At 39.1% G+C, this 15,609-nt stretch overlaps 1 protein-coding gene across 2 annotated transcripts in view; it reads right to left on the bottom strand.

The window, feature by feature from the left end:
• The window catches only part of SMPD2 (sphingomyelin phosphodiesterase 2), a 53,091-nt gene that overhangs the window by 26,348 nt on the left and 11,134 nt on the right, over window positions 1–15,609 (bottom strand). For both annotated transcript variants that reach the window (XM_033919365.1, XM_033919364.1), the window contains 3 exons: window positions 14,523–14,616; window positions 13,162–13,251; window positions 11,212–11,294 (listed from right to left, as the gene is read on the bottom strand). In XM_033919365.1, coding sequence (XP_033775256.1) covers window positions 11,212–11,294; window positions 13,162–13,251; window positions 14,523–14,616 — 267 coding nt within the window. The remainder of the gene's footprint in view (window positions 1–11,211; window positions 11,295–13,161; window positions 13,252–14,522; window positions 14,617–15,609) is intronic.

The following is a 15,609-nucleotide window of genomic DNA, read 5'->3' as shown; positions in this document are numbered from 1 at the left end:
AACAAACCAAAAAACCCTACTATAATTCATGCAAATCTTGTAATTTTGTTTTTATGTCAAATTTTATCATAAGGCACAGCCAGAAACACATGAGACATGTCTATAATACACTTGTTCAGGAAGTGTGCTTTGGTTCCCCCCCCAAAAAAAAAACCAAAAAAAAGACCCCCTACTATAATTCATGCAAATCTTGTAATTTTTTTTTTATGTCAAATTTTATCATAAGCCACAGCCAGAAACACATGAGACATGTCTATAATACACGTGTTCAGGAAGTGTGCTTTTGTTCCCCCCCCAAAAAAAAACCAAAAAAAAACAAACAAACCCTACTATAATTCATGCAAATCTTGTAATTTTTTTTTTATGTCAAATTTTATCATAAGCCACAGCCAGAAACACATGAGACATGTCTATAATACACTTGTTCAGGAAGTGTGCTTTTGTTCCCCCCCCAAAAAAAAACCAAAAAAGACCCCCTACTATAATTCATGCAAATCTTGTATTTTTTTTTTATGTCAAATTTTATCATAAGCCACAGCCAGAAACACATGAGACATGTCTATAATACACTTGTTCAGGAAGTGTGCTTTTGTTCCCCCCCAAAAAAAAAACCCAAAAAAAAAGACCCCCTACTATAATTCATGCAAATCTTGTAATTTTTTTTTTATTTCAAATTTTATCATAATCCACAGCCAGAAACACACTGAGACATGCCTACAATACACGTGTTCAGGAAGTGTGCTTTTGTTCCCCCCCCAAAAAAAAACAAACAAAAAAAAAACCCCTACTATAATTCATGCAAATCTTGTAATTTTTTTTTTATGTCAAATTTTATCATAATCCACAGCCAGAAACACATGAGACATGCCTACAATACACGTGTTCAGGAAGTGTGCTTTTGTTTCCCCCCCCAAAAAAAACCCCCCAAAAAAACAAACCCTACTATAATTCATGCAAATCTTGTAATTTTTTTTTTTATGTCAAATTTTATCATAAGCCACAGCCAGAAACACATGAGACATGTCTATAATACACTTGTTCAGGAAGTGTGCTTTTGTTCCCCCCCAAAAAAAAACCCAAAAAAAAGACCCCCTACTATAATTCATGCAAATCTTGTAATTTTTTTTTATGTCAAATTTTATCATAATCCACAGCCAGAAACACATGAGACATGCCTACAATGAAGTGTGCTTTTGTTCCCCCCCAAAAAAAAACCAAAAAAAAAAAAACCCCTACTATAATTCATGCAAATCTTGTAATTTTTTTTTATGTCAAATTTTATCATAAGCCACAGCCAGAAACACATGAGACTTGCCTATAATACACGTGTTATGGAAGTGTGCTTTTGTTCCCCCCCAAAAAAACAAACCAAAAACAAACCAAAAAACCCTACTATAATTCATGCAAATCTTGTAATTTTTTTTTTATGTCAAATTTTATCATAAGCCACAGCCAGAAACACATGAGACTTGCCTATAATACACATCTTATGGAAGTGTGCTTTTGTTCCCCCCCAAAAAAACAAACCACAAACAAACCAAAAAACCCTACTATAATTCATGCAAATCTTGTAATTTTGTTTTTATGTCAAATTTTATCATAAGGCACAGCCAGAAACACATGAGACATGTCTATAATACACTTGTTCAGGAAGTGTGCTTTGGTTCCCCCCCCAAAAAAAAACCCAAAAAAAAGACCCCCTACTATAATTCATGCAAATCTTGTAATTTTTTTTTTTATGTCAAATTTTATCATAAGCCACAGCCAGAAACACATGAGACATGTCTATAATACACGTGTTCAGGAAGTGTGCTGTTGTTCCCCCCCCCAAAAAAAAACCCAAAAAAACAAACAAACCCTACTATAATTCATGCAAATCTTGTAATTTTTTTTTATGTCAAATTTTATCATAAGCCACAGCCAGAAACACATGAGACATGTCTATAATACACTTGTTCAGGAAGTGTGCTTTTGTTCCCCCCCCCAAAAAAAGACCCCCTACTATAATTCATGCAAATCTTGTTTTTTTTTTTTATGTCAAATTTTATCATAAGCCACAGCCAGAAACACATGAGACATGTCTATAATACACTTGTTCAGGAAGTGTGCTTTTGTTCCCCCCCCAAAAAAAAAACCCAAAAAAAAAAGACCCCCTACTATAATTCATGCAAATCTTGTAATTTTTTTTTTATGTCAAATTTTATCATAATCCACAGCCAGAAACACACGAGACATGCCTACAATACACGTGTTCAGGAAGTGTGCTTTTGTTCCCCCCCCAAAAAAAAAACAAACAAAAAAAACCCCTACTATAATTCATGCAAATCTTGTAATTTTTTTTTTATGTCAAATTTTATCATAATCCACAGCCAGAAACACACGAGACATGCCTACAATACACGTGTTCAGGAAGTGTGCTTTTGTTCCCCCCCAAAAAAAACAAACCAAAAAACCCCCAAAAAACTATACTATAATTCATGCAAATCTTGTAATTTTTTTTTTTATGTCAAATTTTATCATAAGCCACAGCCAGAAACACATGAGACATGTCTATAATACACTTGTTCAGGAAGTGTGCTTTTGTTCCCCCCCAAAAAAAACCAAAAAAGACCCCCTACTATAATTCATGCAAATCTTGTAATTTTTTTTTATGTCAAATTTTATCATAATCCACAGCCAGAAAAACATGAGACATGCCTACAATACACGTGTTCAGGAAGTGTGCTTTTGTTCCCCCCCAAAAAAAAAACCAAAAAAAAAAAACCCCTACTATAATTCATGCAAATCTTGTAATTTTTTTTTTATGTCAAATTTTATCATAAGCCACAGCCAGAAACACATGAGACTTGCCTATAATACACGTGTTATGGAAGTGTGCTTTTGTTCCCCCCCAAAAAAACAAACCAAAAACAAACCAAAAAACCCTACTATAATTCATGCAAATCTTGTAATTTTTTTTTTATGTCAAATTTTATCATAAGCCACAGCCAGAAACACATGAGACTTGCCTATAATACACGTGTTATGGAAGTGTGCTTTTGTTCCCCCCCCAAAAAAACAAACCACAAACAAACCAAAAAACCCTACTATAATTCATGCAAATCTTGTAATTTTGTTTTTATGTCAAATTTTATCATAAGCCACAGCCAGAAACACATGAGACATGTCTATAATACACTTGTTCAGGAAGTGTGCTTTTGTTCCCCCCCAAAAAAAAACCCCCAAAAAAAAGACCCCCTACTATAATTCATGCAAATCTTGTAATTTTTTTTTTATGTCAAATTTTGTCAAAAGCCACAGCCAGAAACACATGAGACATGCCTATAATACACGTGTTCAGGAAGTGTGCTTTTGTTCCCCCCCAAAAAAAAAACCATAAAAAAAAGACCCCCTACTATAATTCATGCAAATCTTGTAATTTTTTTTTTATGTCAAATTTTATCATAAGCCACAGCCAGAAACACATGAGACATGCCTATAATACACGTGTTCAGGAAGTGTGCTTTTGTTCCCCCCCCAAAAAAAAACCAAAAAAAAAAGACCCCCTACTATAATTCATGCAAATCTTGTAATTTTTTTTTTATGTCAAATTTTATCATAAGCCACAGCCAGAAACACATGAGACTTGCCTATAATACACGTGTTATGGAAGTGTGCTTTTGTTCCCCCCCAAAAAAACAAACCACAAACAAACCAAAAAACCCTACTATAATTCATGCAAATCTTGTAATTTTGTTTTTATGTCAAATTTTATCATAAGCCACAGCCAGAAACACATGAGACATGTCTATAATACACTTGTTCAGGAAGTGTGCTTTTGTTCCCCCCCAAAAAAAACCCCCCCAAAAAAAGACCCCCTACTATAATTCATGCAAATCTTGTAATTTTTTTTTTATGTCAAATTTTGTCAAAAGCCACAGCCAGAAACACATGAGACATGCCTATAATACACGTGTTCAGGAAGTGTGCTTTTGTTCCCCCCCCAAAAAAAAAACCAAAAAAAAAAGACCCCCTACTATAATTCATGCAAATCTTGTAATTTTTTTTTTAATGTCAAATTTTATCATAAGCCACAGCCAGAAACACATGAGACATGCCTATAATACACGTGTTCAGGAAGTGTGCTTTTGTTCCCCCCCCCCAAAAAAAAAAACCAAAAAAAAAAGACCCCCTACTATAATTCATGCAAATCTTGTAATTTTTTTTTTATGTCAAATTTTATCATAAGCCACAGCCAGAAACACATGAGACATGTCTATAATACACTTGTTCAGGAAGTGTGCTTTGGTTCCCCCCCCAAAAAAAACCCAAAAAAAAGACCCCCTACTATAATTCATGCAAATCTTGTAATTTTTTTTTTTATGTCAAATTTTATCATAAGCCACAGCCAGAAACACATGAGACATGTCTAATACACGTGTTCAGGAAGTGTGCTGTTGTTCCCCCCCCAAAAAAAAACCCAAAAAAAACAAACAAACCCTACTATAATTCATGCAAATCTTGTAATTTTTTTTTATGTCAAATTTTATCATAAGCCACAGCCAGAAACACATGAGACATGTCTATAATACACTTGTTCAGGAAGTGTGCTTTTGTTCCCCCCCCAAAAAAAAAGACCCCCTACTATAATTCATGCAAATCTTGTTGTTTTTTTTTATGTCAAATTTTATCATAAGCCACAGCCAGAAACACATGAGACATGTCTATAATACACTTGTTCAGGAAGTGTGCTTTTGTTCCCCCCCCCAAAAAAACCCCCAAAAAAAAGACCCCCTACTATAATTCATGCAAATCTTGTAATTTTTTTTTTATGTCAAATTTTATCATAATCCACAGCCAGAAACACATGAGACATGCCTACAATACGCGTGTTCAGGAAGTGTGCTTTTGTTCCCCCCCCAAAAAAAAAACAAACAAAAAAAAACCCTACTATAATTCATGCAAATCTTTAAATTTTTTTTTTATGTCAGATTTGTCAAAAGCCACAGCCAGAAACACATGAGACATGCCTATAATACACGTGTTCAGGAAGTGTGCTTTTGTTCCCCCCCAAAAAAAAACAAACCAAAAAACCCCCAAAAAACTATACTATAATTCATGCAAATCTTGTAATTTTTTTTTTATGTCAAATTTTATCATAAGCCACAGCCAGAAACACATGAGACTTGCCTATAATACACGTGTTATGGAAGTGTGCTTTTGTTTCCCCCCCCAAAAAAAAACCCCCCCAAAAAAACAAACCCTACTATAATTCATGCAAATCTTGTAATTTTTTTTTTTATGTCAAATTTTATCATAAGCCACAGCCAGAAACACATGAGACATGTCTATAATACACTTGTTCAGGAAGTGTGCTTTTGTTCCCCCCCAAAAAAAAACCCAAAAAAAAGACCCCCTACTATAATTCATGCAAATCTTGTAATTTTTTTTTATGTCAAATTTTATCATAATCCACAGCCAGAAACACATGAGACATGCCTACAATGAAGTGTGCTTTTGTTCCCCCCCAAAAAAAAACCAAAAAAAAAAAAACCCCTACTATAATTCATGCAAATCTTGTAATTTTTTTTTATGTCAAATTTTATCATAAGCCACAGCCAGAAACACATGAGACTTGCCTATAATACACGTGTTATGGAAGTGTGCTTTTGTTCCCCCCCAAAAAAACAAACCAAAAACAAACCAAAAAACCCTACTATAATTCATGCAAATCTTGTAATTTTTTTTTTATGTCAAATTTTATCATAAGCCACAGCCAGAAACACATGAGACTTGCCTATAATACACATCTTATGGAAGTGTGCTTTTGTTCCCCCCCAAAAAAACAAACCACAAACAAACCAAAAAACCCTACTATAATTCATGCAAATCTTGTAATTTTGTTTTTATGTCAAATTTTATCATAAGGCACAGCCAGAAACACATGAGACATGTCTATAATACACTTGTTCAGGAAGTGTGCTTTGGTTCCCCCCCAAAAAAAAAACCAAAAAAAAGACCCCCTACTATAATTCATGCAAATCTTGTAATTTTTTTTTTTATGTCAAATTTTATCATAAGCCACAGCCAGAAACACATGAGACATGTCTATAATACACGTGTTCAGGAAGTGTGCTGTTGTTCCCCCCCCAAAAAAAAACCCAAAAAAACAAACAAACCCTACTATAATTCATGCAAATCTTGTAATTTTTTTTTATGTCAAATTTTATCATAAGCCACAGCCAGAAACACATGAGACATGTCTATAATACACTTGTTCAGGAAGTGTGCTTTTGTTCCCCCCCAAAAAAAAAGACCCCCTACTATAATTCATGCAAATCTTGTTTTTTTTTTTTATGTCAAATTTTATCATAAGCCACAGCCAGAAACACATGAGACATGTCTATAATACACTTGTTCAGGAAGTGTGCTTTTGTTCCCCCCCCAAAAAAAAAACCCAAAAAAAAAGACCCCCTACTATAATTCATGCAAATCTTGTAATTTTTTTTTTATGTCAAATTTTATCATAATCCACAGCCAGAAACACACGAGACATGCCTACAATACACGTGTTCAGGAAGTGTGCTTTTGTTCCCCCCCCCAAAAAAAAACAAACAAAAAAAAACCCCTACTATAATTCATGCAAATCTTGTAATTTTTTTTTTATGTCAAATTTTATCATAATCCACAGCCAGAAACACACGAGACATGCCTACAATACACGTGTTCAGGAAGTGTGCTTTTGTTCCCCCCCCAAAAAAAACAAACCAAAAAACCCCCAAAAAACTATACTATAATTCATGCAAATCTTGTAATTTTTTTTTTTATGTCAAATTTTATCATAAGCCACAGCCAGAAACACATGAGACATGTCTATAATACACTTGTTCAGGAAGTGTGCTTTTGTTCCCCCCCCAAAAAAAAACCCCAAAAAAAAAGACCCCCTACTATAATTCATGCAAATCTTGTAATTTTTTTTATGTCAAATTTTATCATAATCCACAGCCAGAAAAACATGAGACATGCCTACAATACACGTGTTCAGGAAGTGTGCTTTTGTTCCCCCCCAAAAAAAAACCAAAAAAAAAAACCCCTACTATAATTCATGCAAATCTTGTAATTTTTTTTTTATGTCAAATTTTATCATAAGCCACAGCCAGAAACACATGAGACTTGCCTATAATACACGTGTTATGGAAGTGTGCTTTTGTTCCCCCCCAAAAAAACAAACCAAAAAAACAAACCAAAAAACCCTACTATAATTCATGCAAATCTTGTAATTTTTTTTTTATGTCAAATTTTATCATAAGCCACAGCCAGAAACACATGAGACTTGCCTATAATACACGTGTTATGGAAGTGTGCTTTTGTTCCCCCCCAAAAAAACAAACCACAAACAAACCAAAAAACCCTACTATAATTCATGCAAATCTTGTAATTTTGTTTTTATGTCAAATTTTATCATAAGCCACAGCCAGAAACACATGAGACATGTCTATAATACACTTGTTCAGGAAGTGTGCTTTTGTTCCCCCCCCAAAAAAAAACCCCCAAAAAAAGACCCCCTACTATAATTCATGGAAATCTTGTAATTTTTTTTTTATGTCAAATTTTGTCAAAAGCCACAGCCAGAAACACATGAGACATGCCTATAATACACGTGTTCAGGAAGTGTGCTTTTGTTCCCCCCCAAAAAAAAAACCATAAAAAAAAGACCCCCTACTATAATTCATGCAAATCTTGTAATTTTTTTTTTATGTCAAATTTTATCATAAGCCACAGCCAGAAACACATGAGACATGCCTATAATACACGTGTTCAGGAAGTGTGCTTTTGTTCCCCCCCCAAAAAAAAAACCAAAAAAAAAAGACCCCCTACTATAATTCATGCAAATCTTGTAATTTTTTTTTTATGTCAAATTTTATCATAAGCCACAGCCAGAAACACATGAGACTTGCCTATAATACACGTGTTATGGAAGTGTGCTTTTGTTCCCCCCCAAAAAAACAAACCACAAACAAACCAAAAAACCCTACTATAATTCATGCAAATCTTGTAATTTTGTTTTTATGTCAAATTTTATCATAAGCCACAGCCAGAAACACATGAGACATGCCTATAATACACGTGTTATGGAAGTGTGCTTTTGTTCCCCCCCAAAAAAACAAACCACAAACAAACCAAAAAACCCTACTATAATTCATGCAAATCTTGTAATTTTGTTTTTATGTCAAATTTTATCATAAGCCACAGCCAGAAACACATGAGACTTGCCTATAATACACGTGTTATGGAAGTGTGCTTTTGTTCCCCCCCAAAAAAACAAACCACAAACAAACCAAAAAACCCTACTATAATTCATGCAAATCTTGTAATTTTTTTTTAATGTCAAATTTTATCATAAGCCACAGCCAGAAACACATGAGACATGCCTATAATACACGTGTTCAGGAAGTGTGCTTTTGTTCCCCCCCCCCAAAAAAAAAAACCAAAAAAAAAAGACCCCCTACTATAATTCATGCAAATCTTGTAATTTTTTTTTTATGTCAAATTTTATCATAAGCCACAGCCAGAAACACATGAGACATGTCTATAATACACGTGTTCAGGAAGTGTGCTTTGGTTCCCCCCCCAAAAAAAACCCAAAAAAAAGACCCCCTACTATAATTCATGCAAATCTTGTAATTTTTTTTTTTATGTCAAATTTTATCATAAGCCACAGCCAGAAACACATGAGACATGTCTAATACACGTGTTCAGGAAGTGTGCTGTTGTTCCCCCCCAAAAAAAAACCCAAAAAAACAAACAAACCCTACTATAATTCATGCAAATCTTGTAATTTTTTTTTATGTCAAATTTTATCATAAGCCACAGCCAGAAACACATGAGACATGCCTATAATACACGTGTTCAGGAAGTGTGCTTTTGTTCCCCCCAAAAATAACAATCCAATAAAAAAACAAAACCCTACTATAATTCATGTAAATCTTGTAATTTTTTTTTAATGTCAAATTTTATCATAAGCCACAGCCAGAAGCACATGCCCGAGATGCGATTTTCAAAGTACTGGCACTCCGGAGCAGTCGGTGATTTTTGGTTGCCAAAAGCCGGCACCGCGCTTGGGAGAATCACACGGCAATGACAGAGAATCGTCTGGAGTGCTTCTTTTGAATATTGACGAGCCTATTTCACTACCACTTTAGTATTAACGACCTCATTGTGCTACATTTGCATGGCAGAATTCGAGAGTACTAGAAAGCTCGGGAAAGACCGTGGTGAGCCGTTTTGATAATCGGCCGCTAAAATACATGCACACTAAACCGGCTGAAAACAGGTTTAGCGACCATCGTTAAGGGCACGGTAAGTTTTGAGAATCTTCCTCTCAGCCAGTCAAGCTTACAGGATACCCACAATGAATATGCGTGGAGTAGCTGAAATTGTTCTAGATGGTTCTTTAGTTGATAATGAAAATGGAACAAGCTGCCCGAATCCCTTTGGCAGGCTCCATCTCCGACGGTGTTCTAGGCCCATTTAAAAGCCCACCTCTTTGAGAGTGCTTTTGACTTCTAACTCCTCTCACCTTGGGTTCGGCATCCCCTACTCTCTATGTCATGTCTTATCTGTCCAAGTTAGATTGTAAGCTCTACCGAGCAGGGTCCGTCTATAAATGTCAAATGTACAGCGCTGCGTATGCCTTTTGAGCGCTATATAAGTGATAAGTAGTAGATATTAGCATACAATGTAGGCAGGACATAAAAGATTAACGGGGATAGGATTTGATATACCATCTTTCTGCAGGAGTCCTGCCTACATTGATGCATATTCCTTGTGGATTTCCCAAAAACCAGACAGGTTGATTGTGCTGTAGGACTGGGTCGAGAGCCCCTACTTTAGAGAGTCTGCTACTGGGACAAGCACAGTGGCACAGCAAGGGGGAGTGGCACCCGGGGGCGATGCCCCTCTTCTGCCCTCTTCTCCACACCCAAGCTCCTGCCCCACTCCCCTGTGCCCCACTTCCCTTCCCCCATACCTCTGTAACTTTTCCGGCATGAGCAGTATCATGAACTTGCTGCCCATGTCGTGTCGGCTCTCCCTCTGGCGTCACTTCCAAGATGCGGGACACGGAAGCGGCGTCGCAGAGGGCCGACACCGACGCGGGCAGCAAGTTCGTGATACTGCTCATGCTGGAAAAATTAATGACATATGAGGGAAGGGAAGGGGCACACACATGCAGCAGGGAGGAGCGGGAAGGGGGGGTGCGGGTGCCAGCACCCCCCTAAGATGGCGACCGGGGCGGACCGCCCCTTCCCGCATTACGCTACTGGACAAGCATCAGCACAAGGAAACGCAAAGCCCCTCATTCCTATTCTGCCTCTTATATTTATCTAAATTTATTTATAAAAACTCTCATATACCATCCATCGACTCATTCTAAACGGTTAACAATAAAACCTAGATCAGTGTTTTTCAACCATTTTACACCTATGGACCGGCAGAAATAAAAGAATTATTCTGTGGACCGGCATCAGTCCGTGGACCGGCAGTTGAAGAACACTGGGCTAAGTCGTGGGCCAGACCCCGCCCATCTCTACCCAATGTCCACCCCAGACCCCGCCTCCATAATAGTACTAATTGCCTCATCTGGAAGCCTTCCCTCTGATGTTGCAACGTCAGAGAGAAGGCTTCCGGTTCAGGCGCAGGATGCCCGTAGGAGCCACTGTCCGTGGCTTTGTGCACTGAATCAGTTAGGAAGAGGGAGCTGGCTCGAAGATAACGCCGCATTGATGGCACTGTGGACCGGCGGTTGAAGAACACAGTTTTGGGCCTGATGCACGTGCTGGCCCTGTGGACCGGCAGGAAATTTCTGTGGACCGGCACTGGTCCATGGACCGGTGGTTGAAGAACACTGACCTAGATTACTTTCAAAACTTATTTCACTGTAGCTACATACACCGTCTGCTATATCAGCTTCGTGTATTGATCCCATGCTCTCATCACCCTGTGCCACATTCATTCTAAACTTCTCAATGCGTCGCAAAAATCTGTGCCTAAAATTGCTTTTGAAAATCCTTTACACCCCATCAAACCTAAAAAAACTGAAGCAATAGATTCCAAAGACAGCGCCCTGCGACGGTCTACTTCCTAGCGCTCACGCACCGCGCTCCACCGTAAACACATCCTGCTTAGAGAGAAGAGGGTCCAGCAGAGCAGTTACTGGACTTCCCAACTCACCGGATGAACTGGCCCAGTTCCCAAGCCTGCAGCACTCGATGCGGGAGATACCTGTCCTTCTCTCGGGAATACTCAGCGTGGAGCTGGAAGACAAAACGCACAGAAGGGTTGGAGGGCTGAACAAGCCGTGAATTCTATGATTGCTCACCAAATGCAGTAGGAACAACAGCGAAGGCTCTGGTGCTCAGTGTCTTTTATTGATATGTTCAAGTTTTATTAAAATTTTGATGCATCGCAATATCATTAATTCAAAGCGATTTACAATTAAGACAGGGTCTTAATTATTAACTAAAACCAACACAGACGGACATGACGTACCAATACATAAGGGAAGTAGGGAGAACTACAATAAGTATAGAAAAGGATACATAAAAGGAAAATTACAAATGGAGGGTAAGAAATTTTAAAAGTACAGTGGTGCCTCACACAACGAACTTAATTGGTTCCAGGAGCAAGTTTGTTATGCGAAAAGTTCGTTATGTGAAACGCGTTTTCCCATAACAATACATGTTAAAAAAAATAATTCGTTCTGTAGCATAAAATATGCTAAGATGACATAAAAAAAGATAAATTTTTTGTTATTTTTATTTAGATACATCTAAAAACATACATCTCCCTGTCCTTTTACTTCCACTATCTTCCTATCCCATCTCTATTCCCTTTTGTCCCTCTCCCCATGATCAATCATCTCACCACCTCTCTCTTCCCTCACCCTCAGGGTTCAAGATTGTTTCAACTCTTTTTCCTGTTGTTCTCTCTGCCTGTCACCCTATGATTTAGCATCCCTTCTGCCCTTGTCCAATATTTCCCCTTCTCTCCCTCCCTCTCATCCCCTGCTCCAACATACCGTATTTCGACTGCCCTTTTATCCCCAGGCCTGCCAACTTCCACTCATTTACTGCTTTCTCCCACCTCTGCCAAAGCCCGCCCCCCCCCCCCCCCCGCAGTGATCGGCAACACCAGGCACCCCCCCTCGATCGGCAACACCAGGCACCCCCCCTCGATCGGCGAAACAGGGCCCCCCCTCGATCGGCGAAACAGGGCCCCCCCTCGATCAGCGAAACAGGGCCCCCCCTCGATCGGCGAAACAGGGCCGGCGACTGCTTTCTCCCGCTGCTGTTGAAGTCTGTAAAGGGCTCTAACAGTGCGTATGCTGCCAACTGCTTCCTTCCTCCTTCCTCTCCCCTCATGATGTAACTTCCCATTTGGTTGATGGAGGAGGAGGAGGAGGGTAGCCGGTAGCGTCACGCACACTGCGCGGAAGGATGCAGCTCGGGCGACTTCGTTGTGTGAAACGAAGTCCGTTGTACGAATCAAGACCTGAAGTTCGTTGTGCGCAGCGTTCGCTGTGCGAGGCGTCCGTTATGCGAGGCACCACTGTATTGATAAAAATATAATAGAAAATTAAGAACTCTTTTTTTTTTAACTTTTAATTCAATTTCTCAGAGCCTAAAACAGAGGATGACTCAGTTTAAGCAACGAATGGGATCAATAGAGACTCCAATAATTAGGTCTCAAAAGCATCCTTGTACAACCAATATTTTTAACAGTCGTGTTTCGGCCCAACGGGACCTGCCTCAGGAGTCTATTATTAGAATGGTGTAATATCCAATATCTTCCTTAAAGTGGCAAAAATCTCTCTCTTACAACCTAGCGATTGGCTCTGCGAGCCAGCGCAGCAATCCGTATTGGAAAAACTTAGAGGAAAGGGCGGTTTCCTATACTGGGCCAAGTTTTTCCAATACGCATTGCTGCGCTGGCTCGCAGAGCCAATCGCTAGGTTGTAAGAGAGAGATTTTTGCCACTTTAAGGAAGATATTTTTGCCCGTATAAAATTTGCATTTAGCACGCAGCCTCCTGGCGCCTAAATTTCGGCAACCTCCTCAGAATTGCTTTCTGAATCCCTTTTCTTTTTTGGCGGCCCTCTTCCCCTTTTCGATGCCCACTCACGTGTGTGACGTAGACGTTGAAGACCATGTCTCTGATGTTCAAAATGAACAAACCCACCGATTTGCCGCAGAACCAGTCCCCGTGCTGAATCTGAAAAGAACAGGAAGTGAAGATAGTCCCACAGTATTAAAAAAAAAGATGCAAAATCAAAGAAATGTCACCATCACACAGTACACTACTTTCCTGGTGAACCCACAATCAAGAAAATCTTAGATGGAAAGACCAGTTAATGCTCTCGGCTGGGGTACGCCCCGGTGCTGGCATTCTCACCATCTGGCCAAAATACAAAACTTACCAAGCATGAGGAGTTATATTTTTGTTAAGCATGGCATTAGCCAAGCACTCTTGCATCCCACCCACCCCTACACAACACAACAGCTAGTCATGGTCTCTGGATGGAGAGACCAGTTATTGCCCTTGGTTGGGGTAAGCCACGATGCTGGCATATTCACCATCTGGCCAAAATACAAAACTTACCAAGCATGAGGAGTTATATTTTTGTTAAGCATGGCATTAGCCAAGCACTCTTGCATCCCACCCACCCCTACACAACACAACAGCTAGTCATGGTCTCTGGATGGAGAGACCAGTTATTGCCCTTGGTTGGGGTAAGCCACGATGCTGGCATATTCACCATCTGGCCAAAATACAAAACTTACCAAGCATGAGGAGTTATATTTTTGTTAAGCATGGCATTAGCCAAGCACTCTTGCATCCCACCCACCCCTACACAACACAACAGCTAGTCATGGTCTCTGGATGGAGAGACCAGTTATTGCCCTTGGTTGGGGTAAGCCACGATGCTGGCATATTCACCATCTGGCCAAAATACAAAACTTACCAAGCATGAGGAGTTATATTTTTGTTAAGCATGGCATTAGCCAAGCACTCTTGCATCCCACCCACCCCTACACAACACAACAGCTAGTCATGGTCTCTGGATGGAGAGACCAGTTATTGCCCTTGGTTGGGGTAAGCCACGATGCTGGCATATTCACCATCTGGCCAAAATACAAAACTTACCAAGCATGAGGAGTTATATTTTTGTTAAGCATGGCATTAGCCAAGCACTCTTGCATCCCACCCACCCCTACACAACACAACAGCTAGTCATGGTCTCTGGATGGAGAGACTAGTTATTGCCCTTGGTTGGGGTAAGCCAAGATGCTGGCATATTCACCATCTGGCCAAGATACAAAACTTACCAAGCATGAGGAGTTATATTTTTGTTAAGCTCGGCTTGCAGCTCCCCTACCCGTTCACCACATCATCTGTTCTTGGGTCTCTTTCTCTCTTTGCACCCAGGACAGGGCTCCTGATTTTTTGAGGTACAACAGCGGATAAGCATGCTCTACACTCACCATATAAGGGTAGCCATTGAGAGAATAATTGTACAGGAAGGTGTCCAGGATCTTGTACTTGGAGAAGACACAAAGCCCACTGCCAATGACACCGCTGCAAGACAGGAAGGCAAGTTTTAACACACCTCTCTCTCTTTTCTCATCTTGTTAACTCATTAGGACAGAGAACCAAGGCAGTTCTGCATTTCTGTTCAAAAATGTCTTTATAATTCCATTGTAGGAAGCTACAATTTGGGAAATGGCATCTTTTTTACAAATCAGTCCCCGCTCTTTATAACAGTGTCTCAAACCTTTTTAGCTCTGGCACATGGAGCACATGTTTTTTGTGGCACACTAAACGGAGCAAGTGTTTCTTGCGGCACACTACAATTGAAATGATAACATTGCAAAACCAACAAAAAATTAAATTAGAGAATTATTTCTTTAAAGTTCTTTAAGCTATGTATGGGTAATTGCAACAACGGTGAAACTAAAGTAGATAGCATTGCTAATCAATGCGATGGATGTGCTTGTTTTTGAGTGCAAATTAGCTCAAAATGCGGCTCGATAGTTGACAAGCAAGCACGCATTTCATCATCCACCATCTGCAGTTCTCTTTTAAAAATTTAATTTCTGTCAGAGCTGAAAATCCAAGTTTGCAAAGATAAGAAGATCCAAACGGTAACAAAACTTTGTTTTGCTGCTCAAGTTAGGATAACTGCTGCATAAAAAAATAAAATTAATTGCCGTTAGTTTTCAAGAACCAATCATGTCAAAGAATGATGCTCGTCTGGGCGGTTGTATCCTTACGTACACAGACGCTCATAACATTGACAGACTCTTGTGTACGCAACGTACATGTCATCTATTCTAGTCTATATTTATGAAAGGAATTTTTAATAAATAAAGTAAAATTCTGGAATCTCTCATGGCACACCACTATGGGCTCCTTTTTACTAAGGTGCGCTAGTGTTTTTAGCGCACGCACAAAATTACCACACGCTAAACCACACGGTACGCTTCTAGAATAATGCCAGCTCAATGCTGGCGTTAAGGGTCTAGCTTGCATGGCAATTTAGCATATGCTATTCTGTGTGTTAAGGCCCTA

This window comes from Geotrypetes seraphini, chromosome 13, assembly GCF_902459505.1.
Source record: "Geotrypetes seraphini chromosome 13, aGeoSer1.1, whole genome shotgun sequence".
Classification (NCBI taxonomy): Eukaryota; Metazoa; Chordata; class Amphibia; order Gymnophiona; family Dermophiidae; genus Geotrypetes; species Geotrypetes seraphini.
Note: the sequence above shows the minus strand (reverse complement) of the source record. Positions and strands in the feature narration are given on the sequence as shown.